The sequence below is a fragment of the Ovis canadensis genome, chromosome 1 (assembly GCF_042477335.2).
Source record: "Ovis canadensis isolate MfBH-ARS-UI-01 breed Bighorn chromosome 1, ARS-UI_OviCan_v2, whole genome shotgun sequence".
In the NCBI taxonomy this organism is placed as follows: domain Eukaryota; kingdom Metazoa; phylum Chordata; class Mammalia; order Artiodactyla; family Bovidae; genus Ovis; species Ovis canadensis.
The window spans coordinates 85,426,735-85,449,366 of record NC_091245.1 but is presented as its reverse complement, the minus strand read 5'-3'; the positions used below and the strand labels follow the sequence as shown (position 1 = coordinate 85,449,366).

Sequence of the window (22,632 nt, the reverse complement as noted above, 5' to 3'; positions counted from 1 at the left end):
TAAAAAGCAGAAAAGGTTGTGAATGACAGAAGGAAGCTTCTGCTCAGATTTTTAAATTTCTGTTCCCAGAATACACCGACATGCCACCTGCCTTGACAAGCTTTTAAGGTCTGATAATCCTCAGAGAAATGAGGTTGAACCAAATGGCATCTGTGTAAAGCTCATTGCATGGTGCCTAACCTCAGAGGCTTAAAATCAACATTGATTTTCATCATTTATTTTATCCTGGCATTTAAATATCCCTTAGATTTATTACCTTTAGGTTTTTGGTTCAGAGGCAGTGATGGGTATGATACAAGGGTGATAATAAGTTATGTAGATACCATTTAATTTATGAACTCTGGAGCTCCAGGGTAGTTCAAGAAATATATTAACCACATACCCATCACCCTTCATTCCGTGGTAAGGATTTCTAAGCTGGGTCCCTATTGTGCCACTTAATTTATGGTCTGGCCAGGTACACGGATCTGCATACAATATTTCAATGTAAGTTGCTCCAACCATCAGAAGAAACGAAGATGGGCTTCAAAGGAACCGGCTGGACAGCTGATGGATTGCTCTCTCTCCTATATGTAGGCTGGGGCATGAAGTAGTTTTTAAAGCTTGTCAGCGGTTTGGGTCTTTTTCTGCTCTGAGAAGCTGCACGCACCAGCCTCGACAAGCAGAATCAGCCATGCTGCAGCAGGCAGAGGGCAGCTCCCAGAGTTACTTACGTTGACAGCCGTAGTGCCAGGAATTTCCTGGCAGGCACTCATCACACTTAGGCCCTGTCGTTCCAGTCTTACACTCACAAAATCCTGAGCCATTACAACGATCATGGACTGAGCCCAAAGGGTTACAATAACACTCTGTAGAAACAAGACAACACACAGGCTGGAGACAAGTCCACATGGCTTATAAGGTATCAATACAGGAGCGTCACTTACTTAAATGGATCACTTACAGAAAGATGTCCACTAATGAAATGCTTTGGCAAATATGGCTATTTCAGATCCATTTATTTATTTGCTCAACCTTCCATAATAGCATTTTTATGTTATGGGTGGAAGTCAGTTGAAAACTTCTAAGGAAATAAGACATCATGCTTTTCACTGCTAACAGATTATAATGGAGGTTCCGTTCGTTAGGGCATTTTTAGATGGTTTAATGAATGCCATGAGAAGTTTGTATATCAAGGATAAATCAATATGCCATCAGTGTAAAATCTGTTTTAAATTATTCAAACGAGCCTATCTGTTACACTCAATATTTGAGAACTGCTGAACATTGTTAAAGTGCAATATGAATGCACTTTGTTCATTCAAAGGCAGTTTCACTTTATGATTTGGGATGGTGCATTATACATATATTCATACTGTGTTGCAATCAGCCTTTAGATATTGTATCTGCTAGGCATGTTAGTATAGTTTTATGTAACTTAGATTAACAATCATGGAAGAAAAATGAATTTTGTAATCCTAAATAAATTTCAACATATGCACAGTTTGAGACTCATATCATTATAATGTCTGTGGACAGAAAAATATAACTTTGTGTAATAAAAAGTAAATAGAATAATTTCTGGATTTCTCACATAGTATTATGCAGGATATTTTTACTTCTGAAGCTCTGCTTTGCTTAAAGGATGAATTAAAAATGAGAATTCCTTAGGCTTCCATTAGCTAAGAAAGTTAACAGCAGTTAGTTTGCAGCTTTTGGAATTTGTAAGCTGAAGTTTCTTTGTAACCCCACTGTATAATACTGTGCAAGTTATTATGCCCGTCTGTGTCTTGATTTCCCTTATTTTAATATGGTATCATTAAAAGATTTTCATGTTAAAAATCAAATAAAATCACACCAAGCAACTAACCAAGCAGCCAACTACAAGAAACCCTGAGAATTTTAGTTTAGTATCTTTAAGTTTAGTGTCTTAAATTGGCAATGGAGATTAAGGGTTTACTGTTATATAGATAGGTCTAGAGGTGTGGTTCTGTCATAGGAACTAACCAAATAAGTTCTTCAAAGACTGTGGAGTACCTTGGAATCCTTATTTATTTCATGTTAAGGGAATTTTGAAGTTCAGCACTCTTAAGATATAAACATTTGTGAGGCTGAGAGTGACATACATAGGTAAAACTAAAACTAAATAAAGTCTAAATTGCTCTCTTCTTGTCTGGCTTGATTTAATAATTGGAGTTTTATTTTAAATTGGTGTTTTCTATTTTAATGTGTGTCTGTATGGTGGTGGTGGTGGTTTAGTTGCTAAGTCGTGTCTGATTCTTGCAACCCCATGGACGGTAGCCTGCCAGGCTCCTCTGTCCATGAGATTCTCCAGGATTAAAATGTTTTTATATATATATATATATATAGAGAGAGAGAGAGAGTCTATATATAAAACATATATATATATATATATACACATAGCTATAGCAAAACTACTATAATATGTTTCTTACTATTTAAAGTATGTAAGTTGACAATGAAACACCAGCATTTTGTAAGACAGGGAGTAGAGTCACATCTGGTCAGTATGAACCCACAAACTATGCCAGTCAATTAGCCTGTAACAACTGATTAATATAAGGTTTGTGACGTAAAAAATGTTAACAAAATTTTAAAAAATGTGGAACATCTAAACCACAGCACATCTCAGTGGTTGCCATATGAAAGGTTGTAAGTGTAATAATGTACTCGGTCATGAAAATTAGTGACAAAGAGAGATGCGGTCTACTTTCCACATTACATACAAAGTAATTTAGTTTAAAAATACCATTTCTGGAACTCAAGTCAATGGTAAGTGTTGGGGTGATGAGGATAGCCTTGGGGAATTATATTTTATTCCTTGAAACTAGGAAGAATAGGTAGGACTACAAAAGTAAAAAACATGAAATACTTTTGGAAGTCTGATTGAAAAGTTATACTACAATTGATTTATAGGTATTAGAAGTGTCTTGGGTTTGTTTTGTTTCATAGAATGTGCCTCTGATTACCTGATCTTGGGTTTCCAGGGGAATGAAAACAATAATACATCATAACTGAAGATGTGTTTAGTAGCAAATGCTGAGCCCCGCATTTCATTCTGATGTCAAGCTTGTTATCAGGGATTATTAGCAGTGATTACCCAAGGTCAGAGCTGCCTATCCAGCTTCCTGTTTAAATGCTCCAGCTTATATGAAACAGAAGCATGCAAGGATGCCATTCTCATGGAACTGCTGCTTCACACATGCATCTTTGGAAACACGGCTGGCATGGAATTTGTATGAAAATGGGTAAATCTGCCAAGAATCACAAAGCAGTGATTACTGTGACAACATGGAATAGCCTGCACTTTATATTTACCATAATATAAAATGATGAGAATAGTTTAAGACACCTATTTCAACACAGTCGTTATTTTGTCAAAGATAGGTGCTGTTCTCTCAAAACCAGGGTGGTGGATTTCATTGCCAATTGTCAAAGAAATGGCAAATGCCTTTCCCCCCCGCCGCTTAACTATTAAGGTGGCTTAGATGAAGTTCAAATTTGCAGAGATTAGTGCCTAATTCTGTGAAAGTGAATTCGGTAAACACCCATTCATTTTCATTAGTGCTTTCTATACAAAGTGGTATTACAATTAACTCTCAATTACTTGTGGTGTATCTTCTCAAACTTAATTCTTAGTCCTACTGCAAGCCCTTTAGGGAACTTAAATGTAGAAGATAGCAACTAGATTCCTGCTGCCCTATGGGGCAAATCTCGGTAATGGAGCCACAGGCCTCCAACGGCCTTCAGAGGGGAAACCCAAGCCTCAGCCTCGTGCCCCGGCAGCCTGATGGCCCTACACTTGGCCCCTCAAGTGGGAAAAGTGGAATCTATAGGTCTTTAAGGAAGGTGTTGAATGTTTACTGCGACTAAAGACAAAAGAGACTGTAGAACATACAAGCTAGTCAAATTTTTCAGTTCGGTCTTTAAAAACAGTTTTGCTTCTTAAGAAAAGGGCAACAATTTAAAGAATTTGGGTATGTGAAGGGGATATTGTAGCTAATTTTAATGGTATATAAAAATACTGATCTTTGTATTTACTAATGACTTTACTTGGTTTGAAGAGTATAAAATACTACATAGGGATATATTTACCTCTGTAAAATAAAATCTTTCCAAGGTTTATAATTTTAATGAACAAACTTTCTAGAAAGGGAGAAAACAAGTGTGCTCTTCATTTTTTTTTAAAGTAGAAATAAACAGAATAATGTGTATTAAGCTTTCCATTCATCTCTGTTTTACATGATTTAAAACACACAAACTGAGCGGTTAGCTTCTTGTCTGTGTATAATCAAATATGGATGTATAACAGAACTATGCCTCTTAGAACTTGATAGGAGTGCTGATTTTGTAGTTCACAGATTACTTTAGAATAGGAAAAGGGGAAGACATCATTAGAATAGAGTACTCTGAGTAAAAATACTGGGATACTGTTAATTACCTGCTATGAGAAATTTTATGAAATAAAATATTTTCTTTTAAGGTCTTTTTATTTGATTTATTTAAAATAATATGAAATTGCTATTGTAAAACATTTACTCCTTATTGCAATGTTTTGTGTCTTGAAAAAACTTATTAGGTTTTATTCCCTTGTTCCCAGTGTTCCTATTTATTTTACCTTTTCACTTGTTTCCACATTTATAGTATGACATTTATATATTTTTACAAATGACATTCAGCAAAATGTAACTGCATCTGAAATTCAGACAGCTATGTACCTTTTGGTTTTTACTAATATTCTCAAATCTTTGTAACCCAAATGTTATAAAGGCAATTGAACTTCTGTTCACAAGCTTATAGTAGAATTGCTGCTTTCGTTCTAAAAGCATACCATAAGTAAAAGTCTGACAAGTTTAGCTTTGCTAATTGTGTCCCGGTAGTTGGGAGAGAGTTCAAGTTTTGAAGTCAGGAAACTAACTCTTTACTAAGCTGTATGATTTGGATCAATCTGTCTTACTTTTCTCAACTAGAAAATAGGGGAAATTATTAGTGGAATACTTACCACCACAATTTTGTTAAGGAGGATTAAGTTAAAAAAAATTGCAAGTCAGTTCACAGTTTACCAAGTATTTCCTGTGCATCCCATATGATACCAATTTGACCAGGAGTTCTCCATGACTTACCTAAGGCACACAGCTATTAAATAGCAAACTGGGACTTGAACCCAGTTCTCCAGCCTCTAAGTCCAGGGATTTCTCCACTAATTCACAAATAATAAGGAAGCACTTTGAAAAACAGAACATACTATAGACATGAACAGTATTATAAAACTTGACCCATTTTAACTGAAAAAAACTTGTCCAGCTATTTTAAGTGACACTTGGCAAATACCTATACAACCTTGACAATCAGATTAGAAAACAATGATCTTGGAATTGCAGAATAGTTTGCTGCCTTTTTTTGATGAAAGGACCACCTTTCATTTTTCAGTTTGTGTATTCTATCTACTCTCTATGTGAAAAAAAAATCTACTTTTAACATTGGTTGCCTATATATTACCTATTGTTTGGTAATAGATACATATCTACCCTTCACCATTTTGAATATATGCATTTCTCCAAAGTACATTATGAACTGAAATTCCATTTCTTATTTATTTTTGCATCACCAACCTTTCTTAAAGATAGGTTCCTCATTGTAAAAGGTCGGAGAAGCTTTTTTGGATGGGAAGGGCACCTGATTCTCCAGCGTTGACATGATCAGTAGTCATACAGGGTGGAAGGAATGCTCAAGGGAACCCTGTGGCCCTGTTTTTCCAGGGCTCCTGTACTTTGGAAACTAAAAGAATTAATTGCCTTGAGCAGTTTTGAAAAATTGCTTCTCCTTTTGGGCTATAGGAAAATTCAATAAATGGAATTTCATTACTGTGGATGGAAAAGTCATGTAAACTTCTACATTACCAGTTCCTAGTGGCCTTCAATTCCAAATGGCAGTATTTAAAATCAATATTTGTTGATTACCAATTATTTACAAAAGCTTGTGTCTTAGTTTCCCATATCTATAATTAAAATTCTTAAAATGAGTCTACATTTTGAAAGCAGAATGTACAACTTCAAGACTTTAAGATCAGGTTGAAATGACCAGGTTTTAAGATTTCATGCAAAAACAAAGAAGAAGAAAAACAAAAAGAAGATTTTCTACCTCTTAAACATGATTTTTCAGCTCATCATCTTTAAAGCAACAATAAAGAAAGGATTCAAAATACATCCCCCAACTATGATTTCAACCAGCACAAGTGAATTTCAAGTCCACCACAAGGAGGTTTTCTCCATTAAGAAAGTTCATTCTGGCTCAGTTGTGGTGCAAACCATCAGCCTCTCCACCTTAAATAGCTCCCCATCGCTTGAAAGGCACAGAACAATAGCTGAAATTATAATGGAACTGACCTATGCACACATTCTCATCGTCCAGCTGTGCAGAAGCATTTCTGAAGTAGCCCAGCCTGCATAACTCACAGTGCTGCCCTCTAGTGTTGTGTTTACAGCTCACGCAAATGACTGTATTTAGCAGATCGATATAACTGCATCGATTGGAGTGGCCGAAGCATTCACAATCTTGCAAGGAAGAACAGAAATGTATACAGAGTGTATACAGTTGCAGAGTATCAGCACACTACATGCTCAGATAAAATGAGAAGTGGAGAAAAGATGGCGGAATGGCATTACATGTATGTGATTCCACATGACACATGGTGACCACAGGTGGTTGTGACTGGCATGAAGTAGCATCTGTTTCAAGCAGGAGAGAAAGGTTGGACATTCAGAACATGATCAGAGGGTGTTAATTCTTGGCAGACAATATGAACAGAAGCATTTGCAGGTGTACACCTTTTAAAATTTGGGAAAGCTTGTTTCCAATGATGCAAAAGTCTAATTTTTGCACATTAAAAACTTCACTGTCTTTGCATCACTTCCTTCATTTTCTCTTCATATTTGCAGTCTTAAAAGAGAAGGAGGAAAGACTGTCAGCGTCTAAGGCCTGATTCTGCCATCACTCACGACTCCTTTGTTTAGAGCCGTATTATCATTTATGTCAAGATAGTAACTCAGTCAGAGTTTCATAGAAGAAATCATGACAAATTTAATACGAGTCTAGACAATGAAACAATTGTTTATTTTTGTTCCTTCCAATCGGTAAGAAGAGAATATGGCTTTTTGTAATCCTTTCATCAGGCCAAATCTGCATGTTTGCTTATGTGTGAGAGAGAATATAAAAAACAGGGAGATTATTGGTATGAAAAGAGTGTGATTAAGATTTCCTTTTCTTGCAAGTTTTAAGCTAAGTCTACTCCAAAATAAGAGTCAGGCAGCTGCTGTACCCTTAGATTTCTCTTTGTCTTCTCAAAGTGTTGGAGGTTCCTCTGAGGGTTAAGGGTGATGGTGATACTTAGACCAAGGAGCTGTGGAAGGGTGGAGAGTGACTCAATTGTCTCTCTCTTGTATCTCAACCAAACTAATTCAACTTTTTAAAGAGAAAAAAAAGAAAAAAGCCTCTACTGGTGCAGTAGTTATTAAATCAGATAGAAAGAAAGTGTGACAAGTAACTTGGTGGGGAATCTGTGTTGTTTTCTCAAAATATGGGGGTAGGCCTAGCTCACAATTATAAGGAAGGTCAACTATGAAACTGCAAACCTTGTTTGTCTAAAAATACCCCTCTCAATAATGTCTGGCTTTTATTTTATCCCACCAGGAAGCCAAACAGTCACTATTTGAGCCCATTCATTCATGCAATAAGTAATTTATTCAGTTGGTTTATGTGTTAGGTACAATGTAAAGTGCTGAATTACTCTTTTGCCCTAGAATAAAATTTTGGAAGCACTGCATTTGATGACCAGAGTAAAAATGAGTGTCATCAAAATGAATAAGGAAGAAAGGTGATTGGATTTTTATTTTAAATTAACATCTGCCACTCATCAGAATGGTATAGATTCATTTATATGACAGCCAGTTATTACAGCAGAGTTGAGGGCAAGGTCCCAACAGAATGAAATCAAATTTGGATAAAAGCAGAGGAGGACACTGGAAACAGTGAAGACTGGGAGATACTCAGGAATAAGGTTAGCATCTTAGAGACCCCAGGTGCTTAAGAGAAAGGCAAGAAGAACGGGAGGTTCCTGAAGGCAAGGCCCTTTGTTTACTGCAGGCCAGCTTTGTCACTGTGTGCTGGTGTACTGGGGATGCAGAGTGGGAGAGGGGATTCGGAGGAACCAGAGAGAGGAGAGTTCTGGAAGGAGGCCATATGGGAGGTGGGGTAAGATAATCCTGCAAATAGTCTAAGTCATGCCAAATTAGTAATAATAACAGCAACAAGAAAAATAATAAAATTATGTATCACCAAATTAAATTCTCTTAGAAGACAAACATTTCACCCCCATACATTATATCTCCCTGAGTTCAACCTAGTTTAGGCTGGCATTTCTGACTCCCTCAGAAACCCAAAGGGCTTCTCCAACTTTCCTTAGTTGAGGGTTTGGAACAGGGAGAATCTTTCTGGCCTGGAGCCACCCCAGAGCAGTAGTTTCAGGGAGGAGACCCACATCTCAGATCTAATTGCTTCCCAAGGACTTCTTCAGAGCGGCCTGGATTTCCCGAGGAGTGGGTACTCAGGGCCTCAGGCTCTCCCTCTCTAGAAGATGCCCCTAAGTGGTTTTTGCTCTTCACTCAACCCTGCCCTAGGTTAGTACTCTGTGCACCTAATGCGATTAATTCAGAGTTTTTTTAAGAGAATCTTTTTTGTACATAAATTCATCCTAGGAACTTTTCAGAACCACACAGAAGTAAGTTATTGTTGTCAAGATGCTTGTTTAAGGTAAGACAAATGCGCTCAGATAACTAGAAAAAAAATGAGGATGTGCTAAAACACACACACACACATACACACACACTCAGCAACACAAACAGATATGCAAAGTGATATAAGGAGAAATTCATTTAACTTGAGGAAAATTAGGAAAAACTAACTTAAAATTGAATATTCTATGAGGGCAGGGGAGGTTTATTTTTTTTAAAAAAGGAGGAAATGAGCATTTCCGGTGAGAAGAATAGACTGTGCGCAGACATAACATGGGGGAATAGGTGAGAACAGGGCTGGAGAAGTTTCATAACACGGCTCCTTTCTGGGTAAGATCTGCCCAGCAGCCAGCACTACGTGCTGGACTTCACCTAACAAAGCTTTATCCGCCAAAAAAAAAAAAAACATGTCTGTAGACATTCAAGTTGAATAAAGACCCAATCCATGTTAGAAACTCACTGTTACCTACTATTCTTTGAATGCAATAAACAATATGCATTTATATGACATTAACTATTTGTTTCTGGGTCTCATTTGAAAACTAATTTATCAATTTTGATGGGAGATTTAAATAATATAAATTATAGAAATAATTTATATACAAAACTGCACACAGCTAAACACTCAATATTATAAGCTTGTTTCAGAAGATATGTGGAGATTCTAAAGATATTTAGAATCTAAGAAACAAGCTAATAGTAACTTTATTCCTTTAAAACTTCTAAGTTTCTTCTGAGACTTTGATAAATCTGTCTTCTCTGGCCATGAAACAAGCTAATAGTAACTTTATTCCTTTAAAACTTCTAAGTTTCTTCTGAGACTTTGATAAATCTGTCTTCTCTGGCCATGGTATATTTGAGAATGCAAAATGAGAAGAAGATATTTGAAAGGGATTTCAAAAACACCAGAGCACTATATAAATTCAAGACATTTCAAATGTAATGATTAAACTTCTATATTACTTTTCAGTTTTCTGTTAATTTTTCTGTTAATTTCCCATTCTTTAGGAACTAGTCTTTTCACACAGGCGCAGAATCCATGAATGATCATTAATGATACAGTTAGAGCTGCACAATCTTATTAAGATCCAGAAGGGATGATATTAATAGTCCATAATTCACTGGTCCTCTAATTCACTTACCCACCATTTCATCCTTTCTCTTTTTTTACAAAGTATAGAGTACGTGGCCCATCCTTATAATCACTTCCTTTTATGTAGTCTTATCTTCCTCATCCCCAAATTCCCACCCTCAATTACAGACTCCTGGGAAAATCTGATCCTGGTTAAATCCAACCCTCTACTTCTCAATGTCTATACCCCAGCAGCTAAGTGTGGCTGGGCCTCTTTCCAACTGTTTCGAAACAAGTCTCACTTTAACTTCATGACCATAGGGCTTTCTGGCAACCCTTTCCGAATCAGGGGGCTTCTGGGACACCACTCTCTCTTGGTTCACTTCCTTCCCCACCTATCACTGCTTTCCCCCCTCTTCTGCATTTTCTTGTATCCTCTCAGATGTCTGAGGGCTCAAACCTTGCGCCTATTTGCTCTTTAGGCTAACCCAGAGCTAGGGTTTGTTACCCAGCCTCATAACTTTATAAGCAGCAGTATACTCTGTGTGTGTGTGCATGCTTAGTTGCTCAGTCCTGTCTGACTCTTTGTGACCCCATGGACTGTAGCTCTCCAGGCTCCTCTGTTCATGGTATTTTCCTGGCAAGAACACTGGAGCAGGTTGTCATTTCCTACTCCAGGGGATCTTTCCGACCCCAGGATCAAACTGGCTTCCCCTGCATTGGCAGGCAGATTCTTTACCACTGTGCCACCTGACTTTTCCAAAATAGTTATTTCCAGCCTAGACCAACTTCCCAGCTAGTTGGTGAGACTTCATCCAAACCGATATATGCAACTGCCTTCTTAATGTCTCCACTTGGACATTTAATAGGTATCTCAATTTTAACACATTCAAAACTGAGCTCATAGGTTATCCTTCCCAAATCTGCTACTTACATAAGCAGCCAGCCCTATATTTTGATAAATGACAACTCCATTCCACCAATTGCTTTGATCAAAATTCCTGGAGTTGTTCTTAATACCAATCTTTTTCTCATTCCCTTCCCCTCCCCACCCCCATAACCAACCAATCAGCAGATCCTCATGACTACTCTTTGAAAATACATTCTACATCTCACCATCTCATCCTTAGTACTTGGATTACTGCTGTTGTTCTCAAACTGCTTTGCTGGCTTCCATCCGTGTGATGGTCTCCCCGACACAGCAGCCAAAGTAACTGGTTCCAAACTTAGATTAGGTCATGACATCCCTTTGCCCATAATCCTAATGACTTCCTGCCTCATTCAGAATAAAAGGCAGAATTTCAGTTCATTTATTCCCAATTGATACGGCCCCTGGCTTCCCAGGGATTCTCTACTGTCACACTCCTCGCTCACTGTACAATGCCTCCGCGTTGCTCTGAAAACTTGCCAAGCACTTCCCCAGGGCCTTTGCACTTGCTGTTTCCTCTGACCTCCCCCTCCCCCAGATTTCCCTGTGAAATGCTGCCTCACTTTGTTTTTAGGTCTCTGCTCAGAGAAAATTCTGTGACTATCTGAAATAACAGTTCTTGACTCAAACACATTAATCTCCCCCTCCTCCTATTTAAAGTTTTGGAGTATTTAGAGTATCTGAAAATTATGTTAAAAATTTCTGCCCTATATTTTGAATGTAAATACGTGCATGCAGAGTGTGTCCATTTTGTTCACAGAGGTAAACAGAACTCAACACATCACCGAGCATATACTAAGTACTCAAAATATGTTGAATGAATGAATCAGTGAGTCAGTGAATCAGTGAGGATCCTGAAGCATCTTCTTTTGGAAAACAGAGGAAGACACAGAGGAAGGTCATGCTTAAATTCATTTCAAAAGCCATAAGAGTCTGGCTATATTCCATATATTAAAGAGTTCAGAAAAACAGCAGTCATATATCAAGCTGTAACTGAGTCAGTAAATATTTTAGTTGAGAGTTGACTATATGTCTATACAGATCAAGTTCAGTAGGAAAAAGGAAATTCTCAAAAAATTGCTATGGTTTTACACAGCTTTTCCATCTCAAATCACACTGTAGACTCTATTTTATTTTTCAGGTATGTTTTGACTACTGCGGACAAGCTAAAACATTTGCATAGTATGACATAGCAATGCATTTTGATTGAGAACCACCTTATACCAGGGGACAACAAGAATGAGGCCCAGGCCTAAAGAGTATGGAGCTGAGTTTCTCAACCTCAGCACTACTGACATCTGGGGCAAATAATTCTTGGTTTTCCTAAATGTAGGCTATTGAGAAGCATTCCTGACCTCTACCCACTAGAGGCAATAGCAACTCCTAAGCTGTGACAACCAAGAGTCCCCTGGGAGAGCAAACCCCTCCATGTGACATACATGACATCATAAAAGGCAGTTGCGATGATATGTTACCTAAGAACTGGCTGATGCATGCTTCTAAGTTGTTTCAGTCATGTCCGACTCTTTGGGACCCCATGGACTGTAGTCCCCCAGGCTCCTCTGTGCATGGGATTCTTCAGGCAAGAATACTGGAGTGGGTTGCCATGCCCTGCTCCACGGGCTCCTCCTGACCAAAGGACCGAACCTGCATCTTCTGCAACTCCTGCATTACAGGTGGATTCTTTACCACTAAGCCACCCAGGAAGCCCTAAGAACTGGCTCGTTAAGAGCAATAAAAGCTAGCAGTGTTTCAGCAGAAGGAGAGTTCAAAGTTGTCAAAGATTAGGAGAGAACCAAATCTCTTCTAAGGTTTAAAGACTTTCTGACTGGAATTGGCTGGGGAAGGCCTCAGTAGGTAGGAGTTACAGAAAAAAGAAAAAAGGTTAGAGAGAAAGAATGAAAGAAAAAGAATATTAAGACTAGGAGAAGGGGTAAATGTCTTGGTCTCTTCTTTCTTACTACTCCCCATGTTTCCTCCAATTCCATTATTATTTTACCTATGTACTGTAATACAAGATACATCACAGAAGATAAGATAATGGACCCTGAATGTGGCATCAGTCAGTCAGTTCAGTTCAGTCACTCAGTCGTGTCCGACTCTTTGCGACGCCATGAATCACAGCACGCCAGGCCTCCCTGTCCATCACCAACTCCCGGAGTTTACTCAGACTCACGTCCATTGAGTCCGTGATGCCATCCAGCCGTCTCATCCTCTGTCATCCCCTTCTCCTCCTGCCCCCATTAATTTTGGGGCCAAGTGAGGAAAGCTTATTCAAAGTCAGAGCTGGTGAAAATTAATTTTAGTCACTCAAAAAGAGAGGATTTGGGGAAAAGACTTTAGGTGAAAGAATTGTAATTCTTAAAAAGCGTTTTTCCTTCACTACATTAGCAGAGTCACCAAGCTTCCAGGGGCTACCCCCAGGCACGGGAATAAAGTGGCTGCAGCATTTTCCTGGTTCCTACCTCACCCCCAAACCTGTCTTGCAACCTTATGTACCTTTTGAAGCCCTTCCATATATATTATTTGATAACAGTGTGGATTATTCTATGATATCTCTAATTCACTAGGTGGCTTCTTCTTGCCTCTGGAGATGTGTTCAGATCTCATTAGTACTGTGACGCCCAAGAAACTAGGGATTCATAATGCAGGGTCAAATTTCAAGTCAAGAGGCCTCTTGTATATGCAGTCTTTGACATGACAGAAAAGAGAAGGGTTCTGTAAAGGTTCTAATGGTTCCTTTCTCCTTCACCTCCTTGGTTTCTCTGTAGGTCTGCCTATCACAGGTAAGGAGTGACATCACTACCATGGCGTCAATGACTGCAGTAAGCTACGTACACATGCCCAAATAGGTGGTTGCTCTGTTCCTGAAGAACTTAGTTCTCCAAATTTCAAACCCATTTGGATACCCCTTTAAAGGGCACTGTCAGTGTTTGCTATGTAAAAGCACATCGTGAGGGAAGCTTAAGACATGCTTTAAATCCTGTCAGTTTCCCTTTCCCATCTTCTGCCCAGCTTCCTCCTTTACTGGATATGCCACGGCAGGACCAGTTCAAGTTGATTAAAGTCTGGAAAATGATTTGACTCTTTTCAGTAAGGAATAGGGAAGCTGTAATTATCATTTTCACCAAGTGGGTCAAACCAAATTCATATATTGTTAATAAATACATTTCTTTGTAAGAGATGTTTTATGAAAAACAAAAATAACCACGTCCCCCCCCCCAAAGAAACATGACATGTACCCAACAGTCAAGGATGGAAAACAAGACACCTGTCACATAGGACATTTAAAGGAAAATGGTGAAATAAAAACAGGAGTCTTTATGTTTCCTGAAAAATCTTCAGTCTGTGAAGATGTGATGACAGATGCCAGCTGGAATGGGCCATTCATGAGTCACAGACGAGATTCTGCTCACTTTCATTTGAAGAAAGTAACGTAACGATTATTTTTGGGTCATAATCAACGCTAAATCCAGTGTAGCTCTTCACTGGTATTTGTTCAAATTCCGTTCAAACAATGTTGGGAAGTGGAAATTCCAAGGTATGTCATTTGTCAAATGGGCACCATACATGAACCTGCCATTCTGTTCTCATGAAAAGCATTCTTGAAACTCACTGTGAGTTTCCTTAGTTTCAATGCAAATGAGTAACAATGTTAATAGCTCTAACATTCATGTTCTAAACAGGAACCTAAAGTGTTATAATTCTGATTTGCACATTAATCTTTCAGAAAACAAATATTGCAGCATTTTAAATTTGCAGCAGTCAAATTTCCAAGTGAAGCTTTTTCTCCTCTTATGACAGTACTCAGTACTATTTGATGCATTGATCATTATCAATCAACATGCCTCACCAATAAGCTGATGGGTACACTTCACAGATATTCCAGATTCATACAGTGCAATGTTTCACAACACATAACACCATGAAATCACTGTATGAATCCAAGAATTCCTACCTCTCTTGTGGTTTGCAACTTGAACAGAAGAAACTGTTGACAAAGCTAATTTGGGAGCAACTGGATAGGTTTAAAAGAATGAACAGCACATTAGAAACAACAGAGAAAAAGTTCAAATTGTAATTACTTATCATCAACCCACTTGAAAAGTAGATACTCTTTGTATCTGTTGCCTCTGGGAGTTTATTTCAATCACAGAGAAAGCTTGTATTTGGCTGAAAATGGTTTGACTTTGTTGTTAATAAAGTTTGGAAGCTTTATTTACAGATGCAAAAAGAATTACCATTTAAATAAATAATCCAGTTATGCAGATTATTTCAATAACATTATGGATATAAGGATCCTCTATTGTCTTTCTCTTATAATAGTAGTTGAGTTGTTGAATTAATTAGTAACATCATTAACTCAATTCACCATGTCTTTCTCTCTGTGTAACAGTAGCCCATCTGCATATAAACCAGTTAAATTACTTTTGCTGAACTGATTAGACATCACAGAACATAGTTAACAATGGTCAACCATTTAGCAGAACCTGGATCTCAGCCTCAGAGTCAATTGGAACCTGTCTTTCAAAAATGTAGTCTTTTCCTAACAATTGTTACTTTTATGATACCAGTTTGTTAATTGCAGGAATTTTTAAGTTTGCCTGCTTTTGTTTTTCAGTTATTCATGAATAGCCACTTGTGAAAGTAGCAAAAACAGGATAGAGCTTGATGCTTTCTGCAGATGTTGACCAGATAAATTACACCTGCACAGAACTGACCTCTGACAGACAGTACACTTTTAGCTAAAATTTCAAGTTCAAGCACTGTATTCAACTGTGCACCTCTCAAATAAATTTATTTGAACTCATTATCTACATTCTAAAAACTGCAACTAATATTAACTAAAGATTATTTCTGAAAGCTTTTAGTCTTGTGACACTCAGAAAATGTAGCAAAAATAATAAAAGGGTCTCTTTCAGGTTTTGAACAATGTATATCTTGTTCAGCACAAAACTCAAGTTTTCAACAATGCATAATCTTGTTCAGCAGAAAACTCACTGTGAAGTGTTAAGTCTTAGATCCTGTCTTGTATAATTTGTTGAGCTATGAAATTCAATGGGAAATACTGAGTGACATTTCACTGAAGATGCTCTCATTGAACTTGCCAAGGAGCAAAGGCGCTAAACCTCCCCACAGTCTTCACAAAATTATACGAATGGGGTGAGCTTGATCTGTATTTCTTCTTCCACATACGTATGTAGAAATTTGAAAAAAATAATTTGGAGCAGATGATTAAGATAATTCTATTTGCTAGTAATACATGTATCTAGGACAGTCTTGATTTCATCACTCTGATCAAGGACTGAAAAAGCAGCCCTTCCAATTTGACTCCTCAACAAATTGCTAATATATTTTGTTTTGCTTAGCAGCTATTTCCTGGTCTCTCCTTTTGCTTATTTCCTCTTCCATCTGTGTTCATTAGAGCTTAAAAGGAACATCCTGTATATAACAAAGGAAGGTGGAAGCCAAAGATGTGCCTTTTTTTTTGTGCGTGTGAGAAGAAAAGATGCAAAAGAAGACAACTTTCTATTAATATGAACTATTTATACATGGCTATATATATCCATAGGCTAGATGTTAATGTAATTTTAACATTACACTGCATCTGATGAATTTGATTGGCCAGTTTTTAAAGGTTCTATTTTTTCCTCTGTAATCACACTGCTGTCTTCAGTTTCCTTTATTTATTTATTTATGATGTTAGAAGTCAGAAAATAATTACGGCTCTAAGGACAGAAAGAAAACAGGTTGTTCTTAATCCTAACAGAAATTATTAATTGATACAGGATTAAAAGAGGGAAAGCCTCGACAGAGAAAATACACTATGATGTAGAAGGGAAGAGGAGCGGGAGAGTGGGAGAGAAAGATCCTAATTCCTGTCAATCAATATGGAACCATAGTTTTAAAAAAAAGCAAAAAACAGGTCTCTTCGGGGTTGCAGTACTGCCTTCACTATTTTCCCTAACCCTCAATACAACTAAACTACCAGTTAGTTTACTTAAGCAAAGCAAAAAGGAGACAGTAAGGACATCTGAGCCACTCAAAAGTTTTTAAGATGTATTATTTATACTCCCCACTGCGACGGCAACAAACACTAGACTTCTCTTGGGACTGGCTGACATTCAATGTAAACTTGATAAAGGTCTTATAGCTTCCGTGCCATCTAATCTTTCCTACACTTGTTGCTAGAATACTTCTGGGACACTTCATATTAGAAAAAATATTTGAGTTATGATTTTTTTCAAAGGCATGACATTGATGATAATGCTCTTATTTAGTGCTTAAAAAAATAGAATGTGGGATTTTCCCCCTAAACGTGGGATTTTATATCAGTAGGAATTTGACATGCTCCTACCTTGGTTGGGGTTAGAAACCTCAAGGGAAGAAATATTCGGCCATTTCCTATTAAACTTTGGAGGATCTGTATGCATCAGGAAAAATCAGGGTTTGTTATATTCAGCTAGATTACCCTTTGGTTTAAACAGAAAACTAAATAGACAAAGACACAAACCACACATCTGCTCTTTAACTTGGCTGTGATGCACTTAACACAACATGACTCCCACACCAGACAAAAGCAAGCAATTGATGATTCCCAAAACATTGAATGGACATTAAATATATAGCCCGTTCCCTAACAAAGCTATATGTATTAACTTTTGTAATAAAGTAGAGTGTTCTTACAAATAACTAAATAGGGACTTCAGCAATTCAAATCATTATATAAAGCTGCTGCCTGAAACTGGAAGATAACGGGAAAGAAATAATTTCTCACTTGAGAATTCCATTCTCTGCAATTTATATTTACAGATATTAGCTGGTTACATTAGTCTTCAGGAGAGATTCTTTAGGGTATGTTTTAAGTGTGAGCCATTATCTCTGCAAAGAAGTGGATGTATTTCCTATTTGTTTTTACGCAATTTCTCAGAGAAAGAAAGAGAAGGATTACTGGTGATTCTGGCTTAAGGAAAACAGACCAAGGTACTCTGATCATATCTCAGGTTTGTATGTATGGGTGTGTATATGTTTTCATGACGTTTTTAACTGAAACTGTATCTCCAAAGTTTTTGGTTCCAATCCAGAAATAATGATAAACATTGTAAATTTAAGAATTAATGTTATTTTTTCCTTAGATTCACCCATGTTTAAAAAGAAATGACTGGAAAAGCAGGAAAATAACCAGAGTGCTTTAAAACTATTTTTGCTAAGGTACATAGAACATAACTATTAAAGCAGCCATTTCATGACTCAAATCTGCCATTCACTGAGATCTGTTCAAAACTGTATTTCTAGTGGGATCCTTTGAGGCCATCCAAGTCCACAAGGAGAGTTCTTGCCTCTAAACTGCTATAGCATGTGACCTCCTGTGTTCCTTATTTTTCATGGATATGTGGATAAATTTTATGTCTACTTCTTGTCTCTGTAATTAACTTGAATCCCTTTGAGAAAGGGCAAAGCCTTCCAGAAGGAAATATTTAATAACTGAGTAATTGATATAAAGTGGCTGCTGCTGCTAAGTCGCTTCAGTCGTGTCCGACTTTGTGCGACCCCATAGACGGCAGCCCACCAGGCTTCCCTGTCCCTGGGATTCTCCAGGCAAGAACACTGGAGTGGGTTACCATTTCCTTCTCAAATCATGGAAGTGAAAAGTGAAAGTGAAGTCGTGTCCAACTCTTAGTGACCCCATGGACTGCAGCCCACCAGGCTCCTCTGTCCATGGGATTTTCCAGGCAAGAGTGCTGGAGTTGGGTGCCATTGCCTTCTCTGATCAAGTGGGTAGGCTACTGTAAACAGGTATTATCAGACTGTTTTCCTCATAATTAGATTATAGTGAATAACATTCTTGCAAGACACGGAACTTTCACTGTAACTTTGGCTTTTTAATATTTATTAGAAAAGCTGATCTACTGTTGCTCTGTGTGTATGTTACATCCACGTAAAAGCAAAGGGTTAGATATCGCTGTATCTTCAAAATTTATGAATTTTGAAATTGTGAAAAAAAAGAATTCTGAAATTATGAAAAAAGAATGTAATAATTGTCCACATCTGTAGGTGTTACTAAGTAAATAGATATTTGGTAATATGTAGGCAAGATATGCAAGTTATTGACTGAATATTACTTTCCATGTGAGTACTTTGGTGATGGGGAGAAATGGAATTAACAGAACAAGCCTACTTGTGATAGTCACTTTGAAAAACAAGTGATTTTTAGAAATTGTTTATTTAGAAAAAATTTCAAGTCACTTATAGTTTTATATAGAAAATATATTTATGTATGTTATTAGCATCAAATTAGGAACAATTTAGTTCTCTGAAATGGTTTTCTCCATCTTTATCTGTAGGAGAAGTAAATATAGGTCATATCTGGGGGTGCTGCTTGCAAGTTTAATGTTAAGTATTCAGTGGCTTGGTTTACCTGATGAAGTGAAAGTAATACTATAATTAATCATTTTGCTATTAACCTCTGCCAGGAAATTTTAAGTGAAGACAAAATTTTACACTAAACCAATCTAGAAGTGAGTTTTGAAAATTAACTTTATAAATTAAGCTCTATTCCATATTCTAGTATAATAAATCTTTGTTTAGGCCTATATTTTATATTTATACTCTTTTATGATTTTCCTCCAAGATACTGAGGTTCCATATTGAGGCTCTTCCTACATATATAAAAAACTAATGTAGGTGATTCTACTTTTGAATTGTTAACTGCTTGACCTGTATGAAATTATCAAGAGATACACCTCAGTTATAATCTGATTCCTACCTAGAAGGTAATTTTCTTCTGTATTATGTACTTATGATAGTTTCTTGGGGAAGAGGAGAGTGTAGCTTTTCTATTTTCTTTGAAATACAGACTCTTTTTTCCAAATGATTTTCATTGGGTGGGATGCCTAACCTTCCTGAAAAATTAAAACTCACAATCACCAGCATTTACTTAGAAATCCTAACCTAATCTATACATGTCTCTAGTGGGACAAAATTTTACGTGTGATATCTCTTCTTTGGGAGGAAAAATGTCTTGAAAAAATATATTGAAATGTGTGGACCCTTAACTCCTATAGCATGGTACTGTTTGTACATGTTTTAATATTTGCTCATCATAGAATTTTCAAATTTAATATCTCATCTTAAAATTTTGAATTTTTATTTTGTCTTATAACTGCAAAGGCAAGTAAGAAAACTTTAAATCAGCCAGTTACTATTTGGCTACTCTTGTTACTCAAAGATCCTGGCACATAGAAATATTCAATCAATATTACTAACGTTTAATTCCAAGAAGTAAATTAGGCACATTGGAGGGTAAGTTAATTATATAATTAAGACAAATTCTATGTTATCATATTCAATTCTAATAAAAGTCCTTGCATAACATGAAGCCTCTGAGAATTTTTAGCCAGTGGCCATTGATTTCAAATAGTTAAGAGACTGCAAACAGAAAAAAAAGTACAACACATCAAAAGCGTTGGTACTACCTCTAGGTGAACTATTGCAGAATTTTAAAATTTCATTCTTTCATGAATTTACTAAGGAGTATCTTTGTGTCCATATGAAGGTCTCAAAGTGTTAGTATGTTGCAAGGCAAAAAGTATTAGGAATCAGAAGTTAAAGGATCTGGTCCCAGTTCTGGTAAGTAGTTGTCAGGCAGTTAATTCCCTGGACTTCAGTTTCCTTATCTGTAAGGTAAAGGTGCTGGACTAAAAGATGTCTGTGTTTTCTCTCAGCCATGAAGTTCTATCACCCCACTGGTTCTTTTATGACCTAGCGGTGTCACGCTGAAATTCATGGAAGGATAAAGCCCACTGGAATGAGGTACATGTTCTTTGTAGAATCTAGGGGATTTAGGGGATTAAGAATCCCTTGTGTGGAAGGAAAAATTATTGCTACACATTGTAACTGTGGACCTGTGACTATCATAGTGAAACCCACTCTGGAGTTGAGAAATTATTACTGAGGTAAGGGGAAGGATCATCATATGTGTCCAGTGGGATTGTAGATGGCCAATCCTTCAAAAATAGCCTGATCCCACAAACCTGGAAAAATGGACTAAACATGTATTGATGATCTTCAAAAATAGCCTCTTATGGAAATTCCTAGTTCTCAAGGATCCTGATCCCACAAACCTGGAAAAATGGACTAAGCGTGTCTTGATGATCTCACCTTAGCTCGGTGAAGATTGCATACACCAAGACTATCCCCCCTTTACAAAGAAAAAGAATATCTGAAATGCCCATCATATACTATTACTCTATTGTCATTGATAAATTTTCAAATTACATCTTTGGGAAGCCTAGGCAACATCTACTGAGGGTAAATTTATTTAAGATAGGCTGCATGTAAATAGAACTAGGACTGGATTTAAATCCGAGTTTTATCGCTTGGACAAGTTTCTTAACTTCTCTGTGTCTAAGCTTTCTTGTATGTAAAATAGCACAATGACACTACCTGCTGGTTGTTGTCAAGGCTGAATGAGTTAATATTTGCTTGTAATTGTACTGAGCATTCAAGAAATGTTGGCTCTTTTTTTTTTTTTATTGAAGCATAGTTGAAGCACAGGGCTTCCCAGGTGGCACAGTGGTTAAGAACCTGCTGGCCAGTGCAAGAGACGCCAGAGATGCAGGTTCAATCCCTGGGTCAGGAAGATCCTCTGGAGTAGGAAATGGCAACCAGCTTCAGTATTTTTGCCTGGAAAAGTCCATGGACAGAGGAGCGTGGAGGTCCACGGGGTCACCAAGAGTCGGACGCAACTGAGCACACATAGTTGATTTTCAATGTTGTGTTAGCTCTTATTATTCTATTTAAGGTTGCTGTTGTAACAAAAAATTATTATAGCATAAACAGTTCTTACTAAACTGAAGCAGGGGTTATAATGTGCTTCCCCTATTTCTTGTAACCTTAATTGTTCCCAAAGCAAGTGATTCAGATATATAAAAAAGTTATTTAAGATGCAACTTACTTTAGGAATAATATGGTTCTAGGGCCTACACTGATTAATACTATTGTCCAGAAAGCAACAGAAATTATTTTGGAATACTGTGGGAAAGATTTTATTTTTAACACAAAGATAATATGTAAATTTCCGAGTTTCTTTAAATTTAGGAGCACATCAGTTTAGCCTATTAATCAAATATATAACTTGCCTGAATTTCTTTTTTTTTCCCCCGTTAAGGAGACTCAGAAAACTCTTACATGACAATTTGGTTGGTGACACTAAAGAGTCAGAAAAACTCAGATTCTAGTTATAAAAATGAGGCTTTGGAAGAAAATTTTTCTTCTCTGTGCCCCAAGGAAAGCTCTGCACTGTAAGTTGGAGAGAACTATGTTGGAATTGCTAAACCTGACCATCTATTGCTGACACCACAGTGAATCAAGCTGAAAAGCAAGCTTGAACCAGAAGGATAAAAGCACTTCATTTACATCAGAAAGCCACTGTCTTCTATCTTACACGTACCCACTTAGCATGAATTACAGGCAGCTTCCAACGCATTTTGTGGAAACCCTTTAAAACCAGAGTAAATTGTGACTATGCTTTTCCATGTACTTTTCCGCTTAGAATAGTCTACTGTGTGGTATTTAATATTTAATACATTAGTCATTTACTTAAATGAGAAGGTGAATGAATTCTAGAGTCCTAGATTGGAACCTGAACGTTGAACTGGAATCCTGCCTTGGCTACTATCCAGATGACTTTAACAATTCAATTAAGCCTTAGTTGCATTGCCTATAAAATGATGATGTTGTATGAGTGCTCTTCAGTTTTCCTAAAAACACTAATTTTTACAAAACATTTTGGTTCTACCATACGGTGGGCAGCAGGGTGCCACTGCTAGAGAGGAGGTTCG

The 22,632-nt window shown here is 37.2% G+C and overlaps 1 protein-coding gene across 7 annotated transcripts in view; it reads right to left on the bottom strand.

The window, feature by feature from the left end:
* Window positions 1-22,632, bottom strand: part of NTNG1 (netrin G1) — a 371,518-nt gene that overhangs the window by 50,032 nt on the left and 298,854 nt on the right. The window contains exons 6-7 of one of the 7 annotated variants that reach the window (XM_069573646.1): window positions 6,387-6,554; window positions 714-848 (exon numbers count right to left, since the gene is read on the bottom strand). The exons of 4 other annotated variants lie outside the window; for them this stretch is intronic. In XM_069573646.1, the coding sequence (XP_069429747.1) occupies window positions 714-848; window positions 6,387-6,554 (303 nt within the window). Of the gene's footprint in view, window positions 1-713; window positions 849-6,386; window positions 6,555-17,147; window positions 17,214-22,632 lie in introns of all 7 variants that reach the window. 2 more of the 7 variants (XM_069573647.1, XM_069573648.1) reach the window with 2 other exon arrangements.